The 21,034-nt window shown below is 37.1% G+C and overlaps 1 protein-coding gene across 1 annotated transcript in view; it reads right to left on the bottom strand.

Moving 5' to 3' along the window:
* Positions 1 to 21,034, bottom strand: part of LOC306856996 (protein bassoon-like) — a gene marked incomplete at both ends in the record, with an annotated part of 92,604 nt that overhangs the window by 56,977 nt on the left and 14,593 nt on the right. The window contains one exon of the mRNA XM_079396603.1: positions 17,569 to 17,944. Coding sequence (XP_079252729.1) covers positions 17,569 to 17,944 — 376 coding nt within the window. The remainder of the gene's footprint in view (positions 1 to 17,568; positions 17,945 to 21,034) is intronic.

The raw sequence follows: 21,034 nt of genomic DNA, 5'->3' as shown, positions 1-21,034 counted from the left end.
AAATACTGTCCTTTCAAATAAAGCCAAAATCGCCAAAAATAAATATTTTTTAAAAATCTGGTGTGGCATATCAAGGCACTATTTCTGAATCTGAACATAATTATGATGAGATTTTAGAGCTTCTGCGGAAAGCAAGATTATCATTATATGGTTTGACAAACAGTTGTATGGAATGTGTCTTTGGGCCATTTTTGGAGCTTGACAAATGTGGATACTTTGAACTGCATAAAATAAAATAATAATACAGTATAAAACACATTTAGAACAACAGAGTTAAAAAAAATAACTGCATCCATAAAGTGTCTATAGGACTCCACCCATCCCAAGTCCTGCCCTTCCTCCATATATGGAGTCATGTTCCAATTGACCCTTCACAAAAACCCACCCTCCTTAGTTACTGTTGCTATTTCCGACAAGCCATGCCAGTCTCACGCCACATATCATGTTCTCACGCAGTGAAAAATACATTGCGGAGCAAAGAGGAAACTGACAATACGCCGACAGACAAGACAGAGCAGGTTTCTTCAGGTATGAAAGGTATAAAAGTCTCAGCTTTCAAATTTTGTAATTTTGTAAGAAAGTCAAACAATAAATACCGTTTTGTGGCTCTTTAATGTGTCGTGACAGATCGCCGTAGCGCTCATGAACCGATCGTCTTTTCATATTTACTTAAAGCCGGGCTCACACTGTGCGATTTTTAATAGTCTTTTGCGATTGCTGCTTGTCACACTGTACGAACATGATCCCCATGTCAGACTGTAGGATCTCAGTTGTCTTAATGTCAGACTGTACGACAGTCAAGACGCGATAAAAACGGACGTACTCAAGAAGACTTGTCCGGAGTTTTAGGTCATCAATACGTGACCCGCGTTCTCTCGCTATAATGGTAGCTAGCAAACAACAGCAACGTGTAGCGTTAGTTTTATTAATTACATGCCTTGATGTTAAAAAAAAAAACCCGAAAAAGACGACGTGTGTGGAGCAAGTCATGGCTGGGCAAAAGAGGGCTTTATGGACTTCCAGTTCTACAGAGCGAACTTGAGGTAATTTTGTTATTCGAGTTTAAACATCCTGCCCCTTAATAAATAAACTTTAAGTAAACTTTACTTTGTACATATATTGTTTTTACAAATAATGAATGGTTTGAAGTTGTCGCGCTAATTGCGTTATCAAGTTCAGTGCTCCTATTGGTTCTTGGTTTGACGGTCGTCGTAGGAGATGTCACACTGCAGGAAAGTGTCTGAAATCTTCTGACACTGCCAGAATTTAATCGGAGGAAAAAATTTATCGCAACGGCCATTAATCGGCTGTCGGTGAACATGTCACACCAGCGATCTAGACAACCGATTTTAGCCTACGATTACAGGAATCTTTTAGGATTTTAGGATTTTCAAAAATTGTCTCAGACGACCAAATCGTGGCCAAAATCGCACAGTGTGAGCCGGGCTTTAAGCACATGAATGAAATAAACATGAATGATCATCAGAACATATTTCATTTCAACTGCAGAAAGAAATTTTTTCAAGACTAAGTTAATCCGAAGTTAATCTACTCTCCTGCCTGATTTGTTTGTTGGACAAAACGGCGGATTTTGAGTTATGATTGGTCAGGTCGCCTGTCAATCATGCCTGCCAAATATATATATATATATAGTGGAGGGAGGAGCAAACGACAGACACAGTGGGTGTGGCGTCAAGCCTCGGAGAGGTTTTTATTAAAGAAAATAATAAAAGAGTGTCCAAAAGGGGGTAAAAGTGTCCAAAATAAACAGGGGATCTGGTGTCCTCGTCGTGCTGCGGGGTTCGTGAAGGGAGGAAGTGTTCGGAAGGGAAGGGTCCAGGTAAGGGGCGGAGTCCGGTGGTGGCACGCGCTCCCCTCTCGGGGCCGGGGCACGAGTGGCGGCGGCTTCTCCTGAGCGGCTTCGTCCAACGTCCGTCCACGGCACTTCCAGGGGATTCGACGGCCCGGCATCCTGGCCCGTCAGCCGTCTCACGGGTGCTCGGCTCTATCCGGACTGCGGGTCCGGCAGCTCACGTCTTTTTGCGGTGCGGGAAGCCTCTCAATGCTCCCTTCCTGGACCCACGAGGACACCAGCGTGCATGCACGGGGAAGAGACCGGTCTCCCGAGGAGAGGCGCGCACGGCATTTAAACAGCGGCGGTGATGAGGCTCTATTCACATCAGGTGCGCCTCATCACACGCCACCAGTCCTGGCTGTTTCAGCGCCCCTCCTCTCTCACACACCCACTCCCGTCGGGAGCTTGGTGAAGGGCGGCGAATACGGGACAGGGTGGTGATGATAATAAGGGGGGAGGCAGCCGATTCGTCACAATATATACAGTGTTGGGAAAAGTTACTTTTAAAAGTAACATTGCGTTACTCCCCCAAAAAAGTAACTAATTACGTTTTATGGAAAGTAATGTGTTACGTTACTTTTGCGTTACTTTTTAAATATGAGATTGTTTTTAATATAAGAAGTTCTATTTATAGCAAATGTAAAAGCCCTTTCACACCAAAAAGTGTAATGAACAAACCTCAGGCTGAAGGAAAAGTAATTTCATGTCTGTAAAGTAGAACGCAGGAGAAGGTGGTTCGACACACTTCAGCAATAAAAAAACAATGAAGCACAATTGTTGTTTGCTTATTAGTATGGTTGAACTGGATCATCAAAGGTCAGCAGCAAAGACATTGATTAATAAAATGGGATTAGATACATTTGTGTTATTTAACATTTAATTATTGCAGGTTTGTGTCATATTCTGAGTTTGCATTTCACTGTTTTAATTAATTTTGATAAATACTAAATCAGTTTTTTGCGAGTGGGATGATTTAATGCACATTTACATTTACATTTATCTGATGCTTTTATCCAAAGCGACTTACAATTGCTGTATATGTCAGAGGTCGCACGCCTCTGGAGCAAGTAGGGGGTTAAGTGTCTTGCTCAGGGACACATTGGTGTCTCACAGTGGATTCGAACCCGGGTCTCTCACACCAAAGGCATGTGTCTTATCCACTGCGCCATCACCACCCCATGTACTCATGTACACCACCCCATGTACTATACTATATTTAGTATAGTACTACATTAAAAGCATGTTCACACAGCGCACTGTAAATAAACTGGCGTTACTTTTTTGAAAAAGTAACTCAGATATTTTCTTGTAAATGAAAAAGTAATGCGCTATTTTACTAGTTACTTATATATATATATATTACAGGGTGTGATTTGTAGGGGGGGATTTCCTCCCCTCTGGTCTATGCATCCCTGCCTCTGCTGAATTATTTTTTATCCCCGGTGATGTCCTGTTCTGAATCAAATGATTCACGAAACGCGCTTTGAAGTCCCGTTCTGAATCAAATGATTCGCGATCTGATTGGAGCGCTTCGAATCATTTTGCTCCGTTGATAATGTTCTTTGTTCGCTTTCTCTATATAATTTATTCAATGTTTGAATCATAGTGATCACGTTAATTTCCATCATATTAAAAACATTTCATGACGTGACAATCATTTACTTGCCATTTACTTGTTAACAGATTACACTAACATTAGGTTAGGCTATAACCTTACCCTGGAGAGAAAAAAGTTTTCAAAAGCACCCCCCTCCCCCTGTTTTTTTAACAAATCACACCCTGTATATACATATATATATATATATATACATATGTGACCCTGGACCACAAAACTAGTCTTAAGTGAGAGGTGCTGAAATCGTGTTTGGTCTCGTACTGTATCGCGTATCTTGTCAGTGTGTGCACTTGCTTGGCCATTTTTAGTTGATAAACAGGAAAGTGGGTTCAAGCGCCAGCAGAAGGCAGTGTAATGAAATAGTCTTTAAGAGAAGCAGTCTATCAGCGGAAGTTTAAAATCAGCTCGTAAGTGTATTTATTTGTCTCAGTATTTAGCACATTTGCCGTTGCTAGGAAACACTTATTTTTGTTTACTGTGTTGAGAGGTGCTGAAATCGCGTTTGGTCTCGTACTGTATCGCGTATCTTGTCAGTGTGTGCACTTGCTTGGCCATTTTTAGTTGATAAACAGGAAAGTGGGTCCAGCTGAATTGAAATGGTGATTTGTTGGATTGGTATAAAAATGGTTATTATACCACGGCAGCGGTCGCGGCAGTCGTCGTGTGAAGCCCTCTTAGAGTGAAGACCGAAGAGTGTAAAGACCATCAACTCTACCGTGCGACTCCACCGGGCAGGGACACCGGCAAGGGATAGAAGTTTCGCTTTTTATTTTAGTTTATTCATTTACATATTTATTATTGAAATGTTGTTATATGCATGTGTCAATTTTATTTAATTTCTTTATTTTCTTAAATATGTGGGTATATAGTATTTATAGAGTTGTAACTTTTAGTTTTAGTTACTTTTTCTTATTTGTAAGTCGCTTTGGACAAAAGCGTCTGCTAAATGACAAAAGTAAAAGTAAGTAAGTAAGTCGCTGGGGTATATTTGTAGCAATAGCCAAAAATACATTGTATGGGTCAAAATGATTGATTTTTTTTTTATGGCAAAAATCATTAGGAGATTAAGTAAAGATCATGTTCCATGAAAATATTTTTAAAATTTCCTGCTGTGAATATATCAAAACGTAATTTTTGATTTGTAATATGCATTGCTAAGAACTTAATTTGGACAACTTTAAAGGCAATTTTCTCAATATTTAGATTTTCTTGCACCTTCAGATTCCAGGTTTTCAAATAGTTGTATCTCGGCCAAATATTGTCCTATCATAACAAACCATACATCAATGGAAAGCTTATTTATTAATTTATTTATTTTATTTTTAAAAATTGACCCTTATGACTGTTTTTGTGGTCCAGGGTCTCACACACATACACACACACATATATATGCAGTGCCCTCCAAAAGTATTGGAACACTAAAGACAAAATTGCTCTGTTGGCTGGGGAGCCAATACATTTACAAATATGATTAAAAGATGAATATGAGACAATATGGGTGATTCAACACATAGATGTTTTACCAGCTAAGAAGTTCAGCACTTTTAGAGTTTCATCCCTCTATCTGATGTGAGCATAAGTATTGGAACAGTTGCCTCACAGGTCTTTCTAAGTGATCAGCTGTGTCCTGGTGCATTAATTCTTCAGATATTAAAAGCAGGGAATGTGTCGTATCAGTTATATCCATTACTTCTGCATTCTGAATCTTGCATTCGATGATGACACACACAAATCAGGATGAAGATGAGGGAGCTGACTTTGAGAGAAAAGCAAGCAATTTGGATGCTAAGAGAAAAGAGGAAGTCAGTTAGAGCTCTAGCAAAAACAAAGGGCATGGAGAAATCAAGAGTTTGGAAACCACCAGCGACACCAGCAACCAACAACAACCTGATTGGCTGAGAAAACAACAGTGATGACAGACAAATCATAAAAGCTGTGAAAATGAACCATAAAAGACGTGTCTGTAAAATCACCAACAACTTCCAGAAAGCTGGGATGAGACTCTGGCAATTTACTGTCCTCAGGAGACTTTGACACAGAATTACAGATGCTTGAGGGACATTTTAGAGTGGCCTTTTATTGTGGCCGGCCTAAGGCACACCTGTGCAATAATCATGCTGTCTAATCAGCATCTTGATATGCCACAACTGTGAGGTGGATGGATTATCTCGTCAAAGGAGAAGTGCTCACTAACACAGATTTAGACAGATTTGTGAACAATATTTGAGAGAAATGGGCCTTTTGTGTACATAGAAAAAGTCTTAGATCTTTGAGTTCAGCTCATGAAAACTGGGGGCAAAAACAAAAGTGTTGCGTTTATAATTTTGTTCAGTGTGTATATATATATAATATATATATATTTTTTTTTGTTTTTGTTTTTTTTCAATGTATATACAGATTTATATAACAGCAAACCAACATCTATAAAGATACTGCTTAAAATTTATAACGTTAGTCTTGCAAGTCTAACAACATCCTGCATTCAACTAAATGTGTACAGGTTTATGCTAATATCTCTCAGAGCGCATTCACACACACACACACACACAAACACACTTCTTCCACTGATTTACACCCAAATGATGGTGCAGCAGCACCCGAGGTATTGATTAGTCAGCTGGTGTGCGAGAGAGAATCCACAAGAAGAGGAGAATCTCTCAAAGACACTGAGCTGAATACTAACACTCACACACAAGCCGCAGAACACACTGCACCCTGACAGAGCTCAGTTAATAATATATTCACTGTACATGTTTCATAATCACATTCAAAGAAAAACTTCAAAGAAAAATTAAATTTTTATCATGATTAACTCATTACAAACTAGGGGTGTCGCAATATACCGGAATTTGATAGCAACAATGACATTTAAAACATGAAATATTGATATCATGCTAACACTAACATTACACTACTAGATCCTTTTTTTTAGAACTGCTTTGACAAAATCACGTGAATTTGATAATAACCATGAAAACATTGTATTTTTCAGTTGATTCTTGTCAATGAACAGCTGATTCGGTTCACAAATCTAACTGGATGATTCATTCAACTCACTGACGCATGAGCCATGTATATAACAGACAGACCAACATTTAATAAAATTTTTGTTGATTTAAAGGGATAGCTCACCCAAAAATGAAAATTCTGTCATTAATTACTCACCCTCACATCGTTCCAAACCTGTAAGACCTTTGTTCATCTTCGGAACACAAATTAAGCTATTTTTCATGAATTCCGAGAGCTTTCTGACCCTCCCATAGACAGTACGGATCTTAATGTGTTCTAGGCTCAGAAACGTAGCAAGTACAGTAAATAACTGAGGATTTTTTTTGGTGTGTCTTTCACCTGTGCATATTTTATATAAGAAGAAAACAATAACAATAATAATAATAAAAACATTTGAAAACAATGTTTTCTTGATTTAAAATCCAGAACAGAATGCTGCTGGTGAGACAGACAGAATGAGAGGACAAAATGATATGGGTATGGAGAACAGGTGAAAAGCAAACAGTCAAGCAGATGGAGTCACAATCAAAGAGTCATGTAGACAAATAGAGACACATCAGCCGCACAGACAGTCGTGTCGACAGCATTCTGTGGCATACGAGCAAAGAGACAGATAGATGAGGTGAACTGCTGCCTGTTTCCAGACTAAAGCGGTTGAGACACCACAACAGCGAAGCGCCGAGCAGAAACTGGGACGAGACACATCAAAAGAGCATTCTGAAGGCCCCCAAATACTTTAAATATCTCTATAAACACCACGCAAGAAAACAACACAGCTTCACTCCCGTCTCAACGGGCACCAGATTCACAAACTAATTCGTCTCTGTGAGCATTAGACCAAACTGACAGCTTATCAGAGCATATGAAGCACAAACGAAGCCGATTAATGGAAATGTACTGGTGAGGATTTTTAAAGGTATAGAACCCTTATTTGCTGAGTACCACAGTGTACACTTGATGGGTAGCTTATAATTGAGGTGATTAAAAACTACATCAGTTTGCTGTAATGAATGTGACATGTTGCAAGAGAAATGTTTCTGTGAGTAATAATGATCATATTAACAAAGTAATGAGAAAACTGGACTCTCCATTAAGGAGGAAATCAAAATGCCAAGCTATAGCTACACTCACATCATGTCGGAATTACCATAATTACGAGTTTGTGGCTGTAAGGTTTTCACGTCTTAGTTGGATGCGTAATTGCAAGTTAGAATCAGAATCAGAATTAGCTTTACTGCCAGGTATGTTTGCACATACGAGGAATTTGTTTTAGTGAAAGTAGCTCCACAGTGCGACAGAATGACAGCAACAGGACAGGACAAAGATAGTAAAAAAAAGACAAATTAATAAAAAATTTAAATTAAAAATAAAAATAAAATAAATAATGTACAAATATACAAAAATGGACAATGTGCCAAATAGCCCAAACACAATATACAAAATAGACAATTCAGTATGTACAGGTATGTTAGGTGCAAATTTTAAATATAATAAGTATGTGTGTAAAATAAAATAAAAAGTATGATAGTGTTGTGTGTTTCATGTTTATTGTTAAGAGTTCAAGTGTTCATGAGATGGATTGCCTGAGGGAACAAACTGTTCCTATGTTTTGTTGTTCTGGTGCTCAGAGCTCCGTAGCGTTGACCAGACGGCAACAGTTCAAAAAGGGAGTGTGCTGGATGTGAGGGGTCCAGAGTGATTTTACCAGCCCTTTTGCTCACTCTGGATAAGTACAGTTCTTGGAGAGTGGGAAGATTCGCTCAGCAGTCCGGACCACCCTCTGTAGTCTTCTGAGGTCAGATTTGGAAGCTGAGCTGAACCAGACAATTATTGAAGTGAAGAGGATGGATTCAATGATGGCAGAGTAGAACTGTTTCAGCAAGTCCTGTGGCAGGTTGAACTTCCTCAGCTGGCAAAGGAAGTACAACCTCTGCTGGGCCTTTTTCACAATAGAGTCAATGTGAATGTCCCACTTCAGGTCCTGAGAAATTGTGGTACCCAGGAATCTGAATGACTCCACTGCAGTCGCAGTGCTGTTCATGATGGTGAGCAGGGGGGTTTCTCCTGAAGTCCACGATCATCTCCACAGTTTTGAGCGTGTTGAGCTCCAGGTTGTTAGACAGCCAGCTCCTTAACCTCCTGTCTGTAAGCAGACTTGTCACCTTCCTGAATGAGGCCGATCAGTGTGGTGTCGTCTGCAAACTTCAGGAGCTTGACAGAGGGGTCTTTAGATGTGCAGTCGTTGGTGTACAGGGAGAAGAGCAGTGGGGAGAGAATACAGCCCCGAGGAGCTCCAGTGCTGATGGTGCGGGTGCTGGATGAGAATTTTCCCAGCCTCATTAACTGCTGCCTGTCTGTCAGGAAGCTGTTGATCCACTGACAGACGGAGGTGGGGACGGAGAGCTGAGTTAGTTTGGGCAGGAGGAGGTCTGGAATGATAGTGTTAAAGGGCAAGCTGAAGTCCACAAAGAGGATCCTCACATAAGTCCCTGGTCTGTCAGGTGTTGCAGTGTGTAATGCAGTCCCATGTTGATTGCATCATCCACAGGAGGATGCAGGAGGTGTGAATAGTGTTTTTTCAAACCTGCAATAGAACTCATTAAGATCGGCTACCAGTTGTTGATTCTCCACAATGCTGGGGGATGGTGTCTTGTAATTGGTGATGTCTTTCAGACCTTTCCACACTGAAGCCATGTCACTGGAAGAGAATTGGATCCTTAACTTATCGGAATAATTCCTCTTTGCCTCTTTGATCTCCTTTTCCAGTGTGTATTTGGCCTGCTTATACAAGACTCTGTCCCCATTCCTGTAAGCATCTTCTTTGGCCTGACGGAGCTGTGTTAGTTTTGCAGTGAACCACGTTTTGTCGTTGTTATAAGTTAGATGAGTCCTGCAGGAATGCACATATCCACACAGAAACAGATGTATGATGTTACAGTCTCTGTGAGCTCGTCCAGATCATCAGCAGCTTCAAAAACACTCCAATCAGTAAGGTCGAGACAGGCTTGTAAAGTCCGCTCTGTCTCATTAGTCCATCTCTTTACAGTCCTTAATACAGGTTTAACAGATTTAAGTTTCTGCCTGTAGGCTGGAATAGGATGAACCAAACAGTGATCAGAGAGTCCTAAAGCTGCTCATGGAATAGAGTTATATGTGTCCTTTATCGCTGTGTAACAGTGATCCAATATATTACTGTCTCTGGTGGGACATGTAACATGGTGTCTGTATTTTGGCAGTTTGCGGGAGAGATGTACTTTACTAAAGTCCACGAGAATGATTAAAACAGAGTCCGGGTGTTGTTGTTCTGTGTCTGTGATCAGATTAGCGAGTTTCTGTAAAGCTGTGCTCACGTGCGCTTGCGGTGGAATGTAGACACTTACGAGAATGAACGAGCAGATCTCCCGCGGCGAATAGAAAGGTTTACAGTTGATGAAAAGCGTTTCTAGATCTGAACAGTACATCTTCTTTAACACAGTTACATCTGTACACCACCTCTCATTGATGTAAAAGCATGTCCCGCCGCCGCACGATTTCCCCGTTGATTCCGCATCACGATCTGCTCTGATCAGCGTGAAATTAGGCAGATGTAACGCGCTGTCTGGAATGGTGTCGTTCAGCCAGGTTTCCGTGAAACACAAGACAGCAGAGTTTGAAAAGTCCTTGTTAGAAACACTGAATTTTAAGACAGCTCCAATGTTAGGGACGTATATACAGTGCTAAAAATCAATAAAAAATTATTTATGCTTTTTTTATTGGATTTCTTAATTATTGAATTATTAAATAAAAATTGCCCTAAATAATTTAGCAGTAAATCAACAGTTTGTTAGAAGAAATCATTTAATAAAAAAGTATTCAATTTTTTACACCGCTTCAGTATAATACATTGAGTCATTTTATAATAACAACTATTATTATGATTATTATTATAGTTTGTAGTAGATGATTTGTTTACTTTATAAATTTGCCAGTCCATTGCTTGTCCATTCGCACCAGTTTGACTAGCTGCAGTATGAAAATATACATATGGTTTATTTTTTTATTTTTTTAAGATTTTATTTTTAGCATTTTCACATTTGCTTAGATAGGACAGATCTGAACAGACAGAAAGCAAAGTGGGGGGGGGGGGGGGTCTTTGCCCACAAGACTATCAGTTCTTTGAAACTTTAGTTGACTATCAGTGTTTGAAATTTCCCGTCATTTTACTTGGACTTATTCATAATAAACCTATGCTTAACCCATAGCAAAGCTAGCACAAAACAGTTGGCTAGCCAGCCACATAATAATATCTTATTCTGTGTTACGATCATCGCCATAGAAACAAATCAATTCAGAATCCAAGGACGTAAACAGCTCTGACTAAACTCTGAGTTGTTAACTCGTAATTATGGTAATTTCTGAAATGTTGTGAATGCAGCTTAGATGGCAAAGGCTACAATATTCCACATGGTCAAGATGTAACCTTCAGGTAATTGAAAAGTTAGCAAACATCTGTGCTATGTGAAACATTCAAAGGGTGTTTTCCTATTATCAAACTCACAGAAACAACATTTAGTGAACACAGAAACCTATTTCTCAGAAACTATTTCTATTACTGCACAGTTAGCACATGAATGAATATTTTGTGCATTAGTGGCAAAAGTGGGGCGTCCATCTCTTTAACGCATGACAGATTCTATTGTCTTGGAAAGGCAGCGAGACACTGTGCCATTTAGAAGAAAATCACAGTACTCTATTGTTTGATTAATCATATTTGTGTGGTGAGCAATGCATTCTTACTCAGCCCTCAGAGACCAGCAGCCATTTCACACATCGGTTCAATATCAACTCAAGCGCTTCTGATCCAATTTTGTCATGTGCTGTTTGATATGACTCTGCTAAAAGGGGAAAGAAAGGTGATAGCCACAGGTGATTAAAGTATTTGACTCAGACTAATATCATAATTTGTGTGAAAGCAGAGTGAAAGTGTATGCATCAAGGCTCATTACTTGTCTCACTAACACAAAAAACAACACACTCTGTATATCTCAAACTGCATAAAAATACCGAACTGAAAAAAGAAATTGTGGAAATTCTGCCTGCTCATGCAAAACAGCATAAACCTTTATTCCATAAAGGAATTTTTCCACCTGTTTTATCATCAGTTAAAATGAAAACTCTAAGTCTGATTGCTGATTTGCTAAGTCTGATAGTAGCACATTTTAATTCAGTCCCTTTAAATAAAAAATAAAAAATGAAAATAAATAAAACTGAATAAAAATTTGCCAAAATAAAAGAAATTAAATGAATGGTGTAACTTAAAAATAATGAAGAAAAAATATAATTTTTTTTTAATTAAAATTAGAAATGTTGTCTTGGCAACTAACAAAAAAAAGTTACTAAACTAAAATAAATGAAAGCTTGTATGAAAACTGAAGGCTAATTATTATTATTATGAATATTAATAAATACTATAATAATACTAATACTATATAAATAACAATAAAATATTTGGAAATGCCATTGGCCAGCTATTTCCATTCATGCAAGTACGGGTCCATTTAAATAACATACAACAAATCAAAAGTAAATCCTCAAATCTACTAAATTTGCTGTAGAATGCACTACTAAACATCAATCATTTGTTTTTAGATACCTAAATGTCTAATATAATATATAACGTCAGAAAATGATAAAAGATGCCATCCATGCACTTAAAAACTGCATATGGTGTATATATTTAGTATTGAATGTGGTAAGCAAATAGCGCACAAATGCTGCCTATAGGCACATTTATGTAACGATGGAAAAACAGAATGAATTCCAAATGTCAGAAAACTATAAAAGCCATCATCCATGTGCTTGAAAAAATACATATGGTGTATATATTTAGGATTACATATGGAACCCAAATGCTGCCGAGGCAAATTTGTGTAATGGTAGAAAAATAGCATGAAATCTCTAGGGCCGTGGCAGTGTGTGTGTGTGTGTGTGTGTGTATTCTTTGTGTTTGTGCTGGGATGAGTGTGTTGTAGCCCAGATGGCCCTACACTCAGTTTCCGCTGACAGTCTTATGATGAATCCACTAGATAGCGTGAAAACCAGAAGACGTGAGACATTCGGAGCCAAAACGCAGGACCGATCTATTAGGTTTCGCGTTCCCGTCAAGTCACAGATTTCCGAAGAACACGTGGAACGAGGAGAATTCATGATGTTCATATTCTACCGTATATACCCCAGGGTTTTCAGAGGGAACAGTGCTTATGTGCCAAACAAGCACAATTATTTTTATCTTTCTTAACTGCCTGATAAATTTGGACTATTCTTTCTACATTTCCACATCATCATCCGTCTGTCCGTCCTGTTCTCCCCTCTGATCCTCCACTGGTTTTCTCTGGCAGTAGGAATGGGAGATCATTACAGAGACAGAGCAGGATCTATAAATAGAGGATCAGCCAATGGCAGAGTGGAACCGCCTCCTGTATGCTGGTGGGTGACTACTGGAGTGTGTCAGCGCCACTTTCTCTTTCCTTCTATCATTCCATCCCCCTTCCCCACCCTGCTATTTCTCTGTCCGTACATCCCTGGTTCCTGCATCCCACTCAGTGTTGTTGCCATCATGTCAAGCCTCTCTCTCTCCCTCTCTCTTTCTCCAGGTGTCTGTTGCATAGTGATCAGATGGCCACTCTTTTTCCTCTTCACCAGCTGTTCTTGCTTCTTGTCTCATGTTCTCTCTGCTTTGTTCTCCAAGAGACATTTAGAGTTCAGCTTTAAACCGATATCTTTACACTAAACACCTGGAACAAACCATCACTACTGGAGTACTCCGACAAACACAGACTAGAGTAACAACTCAACTCAACATTAACTACACAGGCAGCTTCCTTCTAAGCAGCATCCTAACTGAAATGATGCCTCATAATTCATGAATTTGTAACGCTCTATATACAGTAGGCGGTTACTCACTGGATCATAAAAACATGCAGAGCAACATCAACTCACAATTGAGTTAACATATGTTACTCATCTGACAAAGTGACCACAAATATTGGGTAAAACAGACAATATCATGTCTAATATACAGTAAACTAATTTTAGCCGATATTTTCCGGCTTTAAATAATGTAATATTTTTAAATCAGCATTCTTCTGACTTTTCCCCTGAGTTTGGGGAAAACAATTACATCATTATATTCTCAAAATATAATAAAAATTATTTAAAGCGATAGTTCACCCAACAATTCTGTAACATGGACTATTTTAACAATGTCCTTACTACCTTTTTGGGCCTTGAACATGGTAGTTACATTGCAGTGTATGTAGGGATTTCATCAAATTATCTTAATTTGTGTGCATGCCAAAGATAAACGAAGGTCTTACGGGTTTGGAACAACATGAGGGTGGGTGATTAATGAGAGAATTATCATTTTTGGGTGAACTATCCCTTTAACGTTGGAATATAAGTATATTTTTCATGGAAAACTGGTTTAAAAACTGCAATACATCAGTAGGTCAGTAGGACTTTGTGCAAGAAAGACTTAATAGTTTTATTTAGCAAGGATCCATTAAATTGATCAAGTGAGAGTACATACGTTTATAAGATGATTTGAAATAAATGAAAAAAATATATATTTTCATCAAACAATAGGAAAAAAATAATCAGTTTCAACAGAAATATTAAGCAGGACAACTGTTTTCAATATTGATGATAATAAATGTTTCTTGAGCAGCAAATCAGCATATTAGAATGATTTTTGAAGGATAATGTGACACTGAAGACTGGAGTAATGAAGCTGAAAATTCAGCTTTGCATCACAGGAATAAATTACATTTTAAAAAATATTAAAACAGAAAGCAGTCTCTTACAATTGCAATAATAATGTACAATTTTACAGTTTTTACTGTATTTTCTTTCTCTTTTATCTCTCTTATCTAATTACAATATTACCCACATTTTTGTCCAATTTCACACTTTGGATGTAGGCTGCCATGACATATTGATGACATTTGGGTGACCAGATATAATTACTAGATAAATGCACTATTAATCCAGGTATTATTTAATGATTCCTGTGATAATTCACAAAATCTCCTTGCTTTTGCCTACATGTTTTCCAGCGGCAGAACAAGATCTAGTAGGAAAGCTTGAGACTGTTAGTCTTATTGAAGTGTCAATTCCACATCACACAGCATGCACCTTATTTCTAACAAGTTCTTCCATCTTCCCTTCGGAAAAGCCAGTGAAGTGCAACCCTACTCTACATTTAATAGCCTGTCATATCACAACGTTTCCCGTTTCACTTATACATTCATGCTTGGCTCCTGCTTGATGCTTAAAACCTCTAATTTAAACAAATTTGTTCAATTCAAAATCTGGGCTCAAACATTATTGCTGTATTTCTATTTTGCAGAGATCTGTAGTAAACCATATGCTCATAAAATATCTGCTCTTACCGCACTTGAACCCTGAAATTACACACTAGAAGACATATTTCCCATCATTTTGTCACATGTAGCTGGAACTGACAGCAGAGCTGTTAAAAACGCTGAGTTAGTGCTGTATGCTATGTGCTGCAGCATCAGTATAAATCAAGACCGTCTCCGAGCCGCTTTGTAGTGTCCACCGTCCTACAGGAGCCCAATTAATTCAGTCCTGTCTTTATAAAGCACAGCAGGGCTCTAAAACTCCCTCAAATCGAATTTCTAAAGATGAAACCTTTTTTGAAAAATAAGGAAATGTGCTAGACAAATGATATCCGTATATCCAAGATCATCAGTATCACTGCCGGGATGTTATTGTTATTTGTCATTTAACAGAAGCTTTTTAATCCCAAAAACTTTTTTTCCACACAATGGTCGTTCATTAAATGACATATTTTACACACCTGCACTTTATTTCATTCTGTCAAGTCCACTTAGCAGTTGCCACTTGCCACACTTTCTCTGAACTACACAACCTTTTTGAGTCAGTAAATTTTATAATCAATACTTTTATTCAGCAAGGATGAATTATTTTCTATATATATATCGTGAAAAAAATTGTAAGTTTAAATCAGGAATAAATTAAACTAAATTAAAATTAAAATTAAACTAAATTAAACCAAACATATTTCTTCATATCAAGCTCCACAATGATAAAAGCACAATAAGAGTATTATAGTTAGTAGTCACAGAAATAGATTTGTGTGAGGAACACTCCAAAAGTTCAATAAAATGTTGTCTCTTCTGTTGTTCTCAAATCAAATATGGCACCGCTGATATCAATGACATTTGCTCTCGGGATGCACGAGAACAAATGGTGCTGACTGTTGTTGCCACAAATGGTCCCATTTTTCTAGTCAATAATGACTTAAATTTCGATCAGCTTCCACAAAGCTATAATATGGCTTCATAAGGCTTGGAACTGAAAACACAAGCAATATGGTGGTGCCGTTTTATCATCTTGGAGCTTGACAGTTTAATTTCTCTTTTTAAGATATTATTTCATTTTTGGATGAACTATCCCTTTAAGATTTTTACATGTAAATGACTTTTGTTGTTTTTGGCTAAACTCCATACTACTGGTCAAAAGTTTGGGGTCAGTTAGATTTTGTGAATTTTTTTAAATTAATCTCACCAAAGCTTTATTTTATCAAAAATACAATAAAACAGCTTATATTAGCTTAATTATAACACAGCTTTCTGAATCAGTGACTGAACTGTTCTTCAACCCTTATAAAATTGCCCTCGTCTACTAACTAAGGGGCTGTTTTGCATTTCCACCCCTTAATGGCTTTGATGAAGAGTAGGAGAGCAGGGGAGCAGATTCCCAAAAATCAGTTTAGAGTCTCTTCTACGCTGATCCTCAACATCCCCTCCTCTCCATCCCCCTGTCCATTGCCTAATTTACACTTGCAGGATTTAACGCGCCGCCAGCCATTTGCACCTTTGAGCAACATCCTCAAACACACTCAAACAATCTCACCCTCACACGCTCAGCCGTGCGCCCTCTCGCTCTCCCACACACGCATCTCTGAACATTGGCTCTGTCTATCCGCTGCATCCTACACACAGAAACACAGAAAAAACGCACACATTCCCATACGCCCCAGAGGACTCTCTTCTGAGCAGTTCCAGGTTGTGTGCAGTGTGTGTCCTGGGTACGAGCCAGATGGAGGCCGAGGCCGAGCGTAGGATTCATTACCAAGAGCTTTTTATTTAACACATCTCGCTTTCTCTCCTCCAGAAATGTAACGTTAACAGTAATACTTTATTTGAAAATCACCATTTGGACTGCAATGTCCACTCTCTTTCGCAGTTGTTATATCACACCGTTGCTTTCTGATGGTGAATATTCAGACTCAAACAGGAATAGCTCTCTCAAGGGACTTATGACACGATTTATCAAGTTGATACACACACGCACACACATTACTGTTATGTTTTTCGTAAGGGAAGTCTCTTTTGCTCAATTCAACAAGGTTGTATTTATTTAATCAAAAATTCTTAAAAAATTAATGCTGCACGATTTGGGGAAAAAAATGTGCATTGTGCTTGTAGAGCTACACAATTTACTTAAAATCTTGTGATTATATATCAATATTGGTATAAAATAATAATAATTAAATTGCTAAATATTATAATTAATAATACCTTTTTGTATTTGAATTAGTGCTGTCAAATGATTAATCACGATTAATCGCATCCAAAATAAAAGGTTGTGGTCACATAATATATGTGCGTGTACTGTGTTTATTCATTATAAATATAATAAATGTTTATTTATTATAATATATTAAATATAATTGGAATATATTTTCAAATCAAATTTATTCCTGTGATCCAAAGATGATTTTTCAGCATCATTATCCCAGTCTTCATTGTCACATGATCCTTCAGAAATCATTCTAATATGCTGATTTGCTGCTTAATAATTTATTGAAAACATTGCTTATAGATTTTGTTCGTGTTCAAAAGAACAGCATTTATTTGAAATAAAAAATTTTGTAACATTATAAATGTCTTTATTGTCACTTTTGATGCAATCTTGCTCAATAAAACTATTTCTTTATAGAAAAATCTTACTGATGCTGTACAACATACAATGTTGAATGAGCATGCATTGGGCTGCTTACTTCAGTGAGGTGAGGGTTGGGGTTGAATCCGCATTGGTTGCACACCATGGAGTGGCACTGCGTGCATGTATTGCAGTTTGGCTGTCCGTCTGTGGTGCCCGTCAGATCTGCGGTCTTGCACACCGGACAGAGCTTGCTGCTGGGCATGGGTGCGATCTGGGGCAAAGAATAAGGTGAGGTGGGAGCGCTGCTTCCGGGCGAGACGGGGTGTCCACCTTTGCTGCTCCCCACGTCCACCTGGAGGTTCTTCCGTGTAGCTTGTCCCTGACCTGGTCCTTGAGGCTGCATCGGCGCTCCGGGGCCAGGTCCTGCGCCCGGTGGACCCCCAGCTTTGGGTCCCATGCTCGGGTCTGTCTGATTAGGTTTGCCTTGGATACTGTGGGAGGAAAAAAAGACATCGTGTGTGAATTAAACAGGGGTGGTGTGGCATATGTTTGAAATCACTGATAGCTGAACACTTTGCTGAATCCATCTGCCCAGGGGATTCACAGGAGGAGATTTAAAGAGCTTTGTGCCGCAGCTTCCTGAGTAGTTTGAATGAGAATAGAAAGATAAATCAATGCAGTGTGGCAAATTCTGGGGGTGGAAACAGACAGACTGATGAGGACTTTTAATGCTTCTCCAAAAGAATCTGAAAATGTTATCTATGGTGACAGGAGTTTCCTCTTCAGCTAAGCATATTTAATTGTCTTAAATGGTCATTCTTGAACTTTGACATAGAACAGATGCTGCTTAGTGGCAAAGTGACAAAATTATGGCTATTATAAATAGATTGGATGTTAATAAAAAAAAAACTGTTGTTATGAATTAATTATCATTAGTGGTGCTTATGAAGGCAACAATTGCTACTATTGCTCTTACTTATGGTTAGAGACTTTCAAAGCCACTAACCCTTAATTATAACAATAAAAACAATTATTCACAGTATTTATTATTTCACAGTATTCAGTATTAATTATTATTATTATTATTACAATAACATAATAATTTGTATTATAATAATAATACATGGTTATTATTGTAACAAAAATGGTAAAATATAATAATAGTAATAATATAATAAAGCCAATAATAATAAAGCATGTTGTTTTATTTATTGTTATTAATATAATAAAATACAATTTCGTATATTAGATTGTTAGAATAACAATAAAACTGTGTTTATACAGTATATTTTATTAATACAATACAATTTTGTATATTAGACTGTTAATATATAAAAAATAATAATAATCATCATCATCATAATAATCATAAAACATGTTATGTGTTTACAGTAGATTGTTATTTATATAAAAATGTTGTATAGTAGATTGTTATAATAATAATAATAATAATAAAACATGATTATTAGTAGTATCTATTATTATTATTATTATTACAATAACATAACAATAATTTGTATAATAATATATTGTTATTATTATAATAAAAAATTGTAAAATATAATAATAATAAAGCATGTAAGTGTATTGTGTATTGTTTTATTATTATTGTTATTAATATAATAAAATACAGTTTTGTATATTAGATTGTTATTATAAAAATAATATTCATGATAATAATCATAAAACGTTGTGTGTTTACAGTATATTGTTATTAATATAAAACAATTTTGTATAGTAGATTGAAATAATAATAATAATAATAATTATTATTATTATCATTATTATGCATGTTATGTTTTTACAGTATATTGTTCATATAAAAATGTAAAGTAGATAATTTATCATTTTTATTAGTAGATCATTAGTAATAATAATCATAAAATGTTGTTTTTACAGTATATTGTTATTAATACAATTCTGTGTTTTATATTAGATTGTTATAATAATAATAATAATAATAATAATAATAAAACAGTTTTTACACGGTATTGATATAAAACAGTTTTGTATAGTAGATTATCTATGTTTGAATTGGGCACTTGAACATTAAAATAATCAGTATCAGTAGGCCTATCGGTTATAAAAACAATATCTGACAAATCTTTTAAAATATCAGATATCAGACAGAAACATAAAGTAATGTGCTTAGTGCATAAGGAAAAGTTTTGGCATGATTCGGAAAAAAGCAAAATAGTTGTATGACCGGATGCATAAATTGACCATGAAGGAGATCTCACAGGTGACTGAATCCTTTCAAAGGAAGCATTTTAATGGAACTGCCATCTACTGCAACACAAACAAGATTTCCTCCACAAGAATCTCAAAAATCTGCCACTGACAGTTTATCACATCATCGTCATACTACATCATGCTGAAAGTTTGTTTGTGAGCACTTTTCTTTTGAAGCCAGCACACATACGAGCTGTGACTATATTTAAGCTTTTAATCAATGTGCTCTAATGAGCTATTTATTGTTGTTTCACTCAAAAGAACTGTCAACGGCGCATTTCAAACCATGATCAATAAACGTTATGCAATCCCAGAACAGACATGACTGAATCTCATCTAAATGCCTTTATAAAACAATATCATTTCCCAAGCAAGAGATGCTCAATGTGTGTCCTGTAAGATGAAATGCTTTAATATAAATGTGAGTCATGGAGTCTGTCATAAAGAAACTCGTTATGATTGCATAACTGTTTTAGTCTATTAGTATGTTGTTTTACTTGGCAATGCATTTAGTTTGAGCTTACTAAACAATACTGACATTTTCATTCTTACTTTTACAAGAATATTTGATAAAACCCTAGTAGTGCCCAAAACTGATGTTGTGCCATATTATTAAAAAAGAATGTTCTTATATTTAGTTAGTTGCCTTAAAGAGATAGATCACCCAAAAAATAAAATTCTGTTATTAATTGCTCACCCTCATGTCATTCCAAACCCATAAGACCTTATCTTTGCAGCACAATTTAAGATATTTTTGATGAAATCTGAGAGCTTTCTGACCCTGCATATAGACAGCAACGCAACTACCACGTTCAAGCCCCTGAAAGGTAGTATGGACATCAGAAAAGTAGCAGTAGTAAAATAGACTACACAAAAAGTATTCTCCTAGCTTCATAAATTTAAGGTTGAAGCCCTGGTGTCTCATGGTGTCACGGTTCTGTTTATTTAGTTTCATTATCTTGGACGTTTAGTTTGCTCACTGTAGTTTCCTGTCTTCCTTTGTTTGGTTTTCCCACCACTTTTTAGTTGTCATGGTAATTCATTTAATCAACTCGGGTGTTCATCGTTACTGCCCTTATTTGTCTTGTATTTAGGTTGCTGTTTGACCTTTCAGTGGTCTGGTATTGTCTATGTTATACACAGCTGTCTCCGCAGTTTGGAGAATCTTAATTTAATTAATTTAATTGGATTTATTTAATAAACCTCGTTTGATTTTCATTATCGTCTTCATCCTTGGACTAACCGTGACACATGGACTATTTTAACAATGTTCTGAGTATCTTTCTGGGCCTTGAACGAGTCAATTGTGTTGCAGTCTATGCAGGGGGTCAGAAAGCTCTCAGATTTCA

This window comes from Barbus barbus (genome assembly GCF_936440315.1).
Source record: "Barbus barbus genome assembly, chromosome: 37".
Classification (NCBI taxonomy): domain Eukaryota; kingdom Metazoa; phylum Chordata; class Actinopteri; order Cypriniformes; family Cyprinidae; genus Barbus; species Barbus barbus.
Note: the sequence above shows the minus strand (reverse complement) of the source record. Positions and strands in the feature narration are given on the sequence as shown.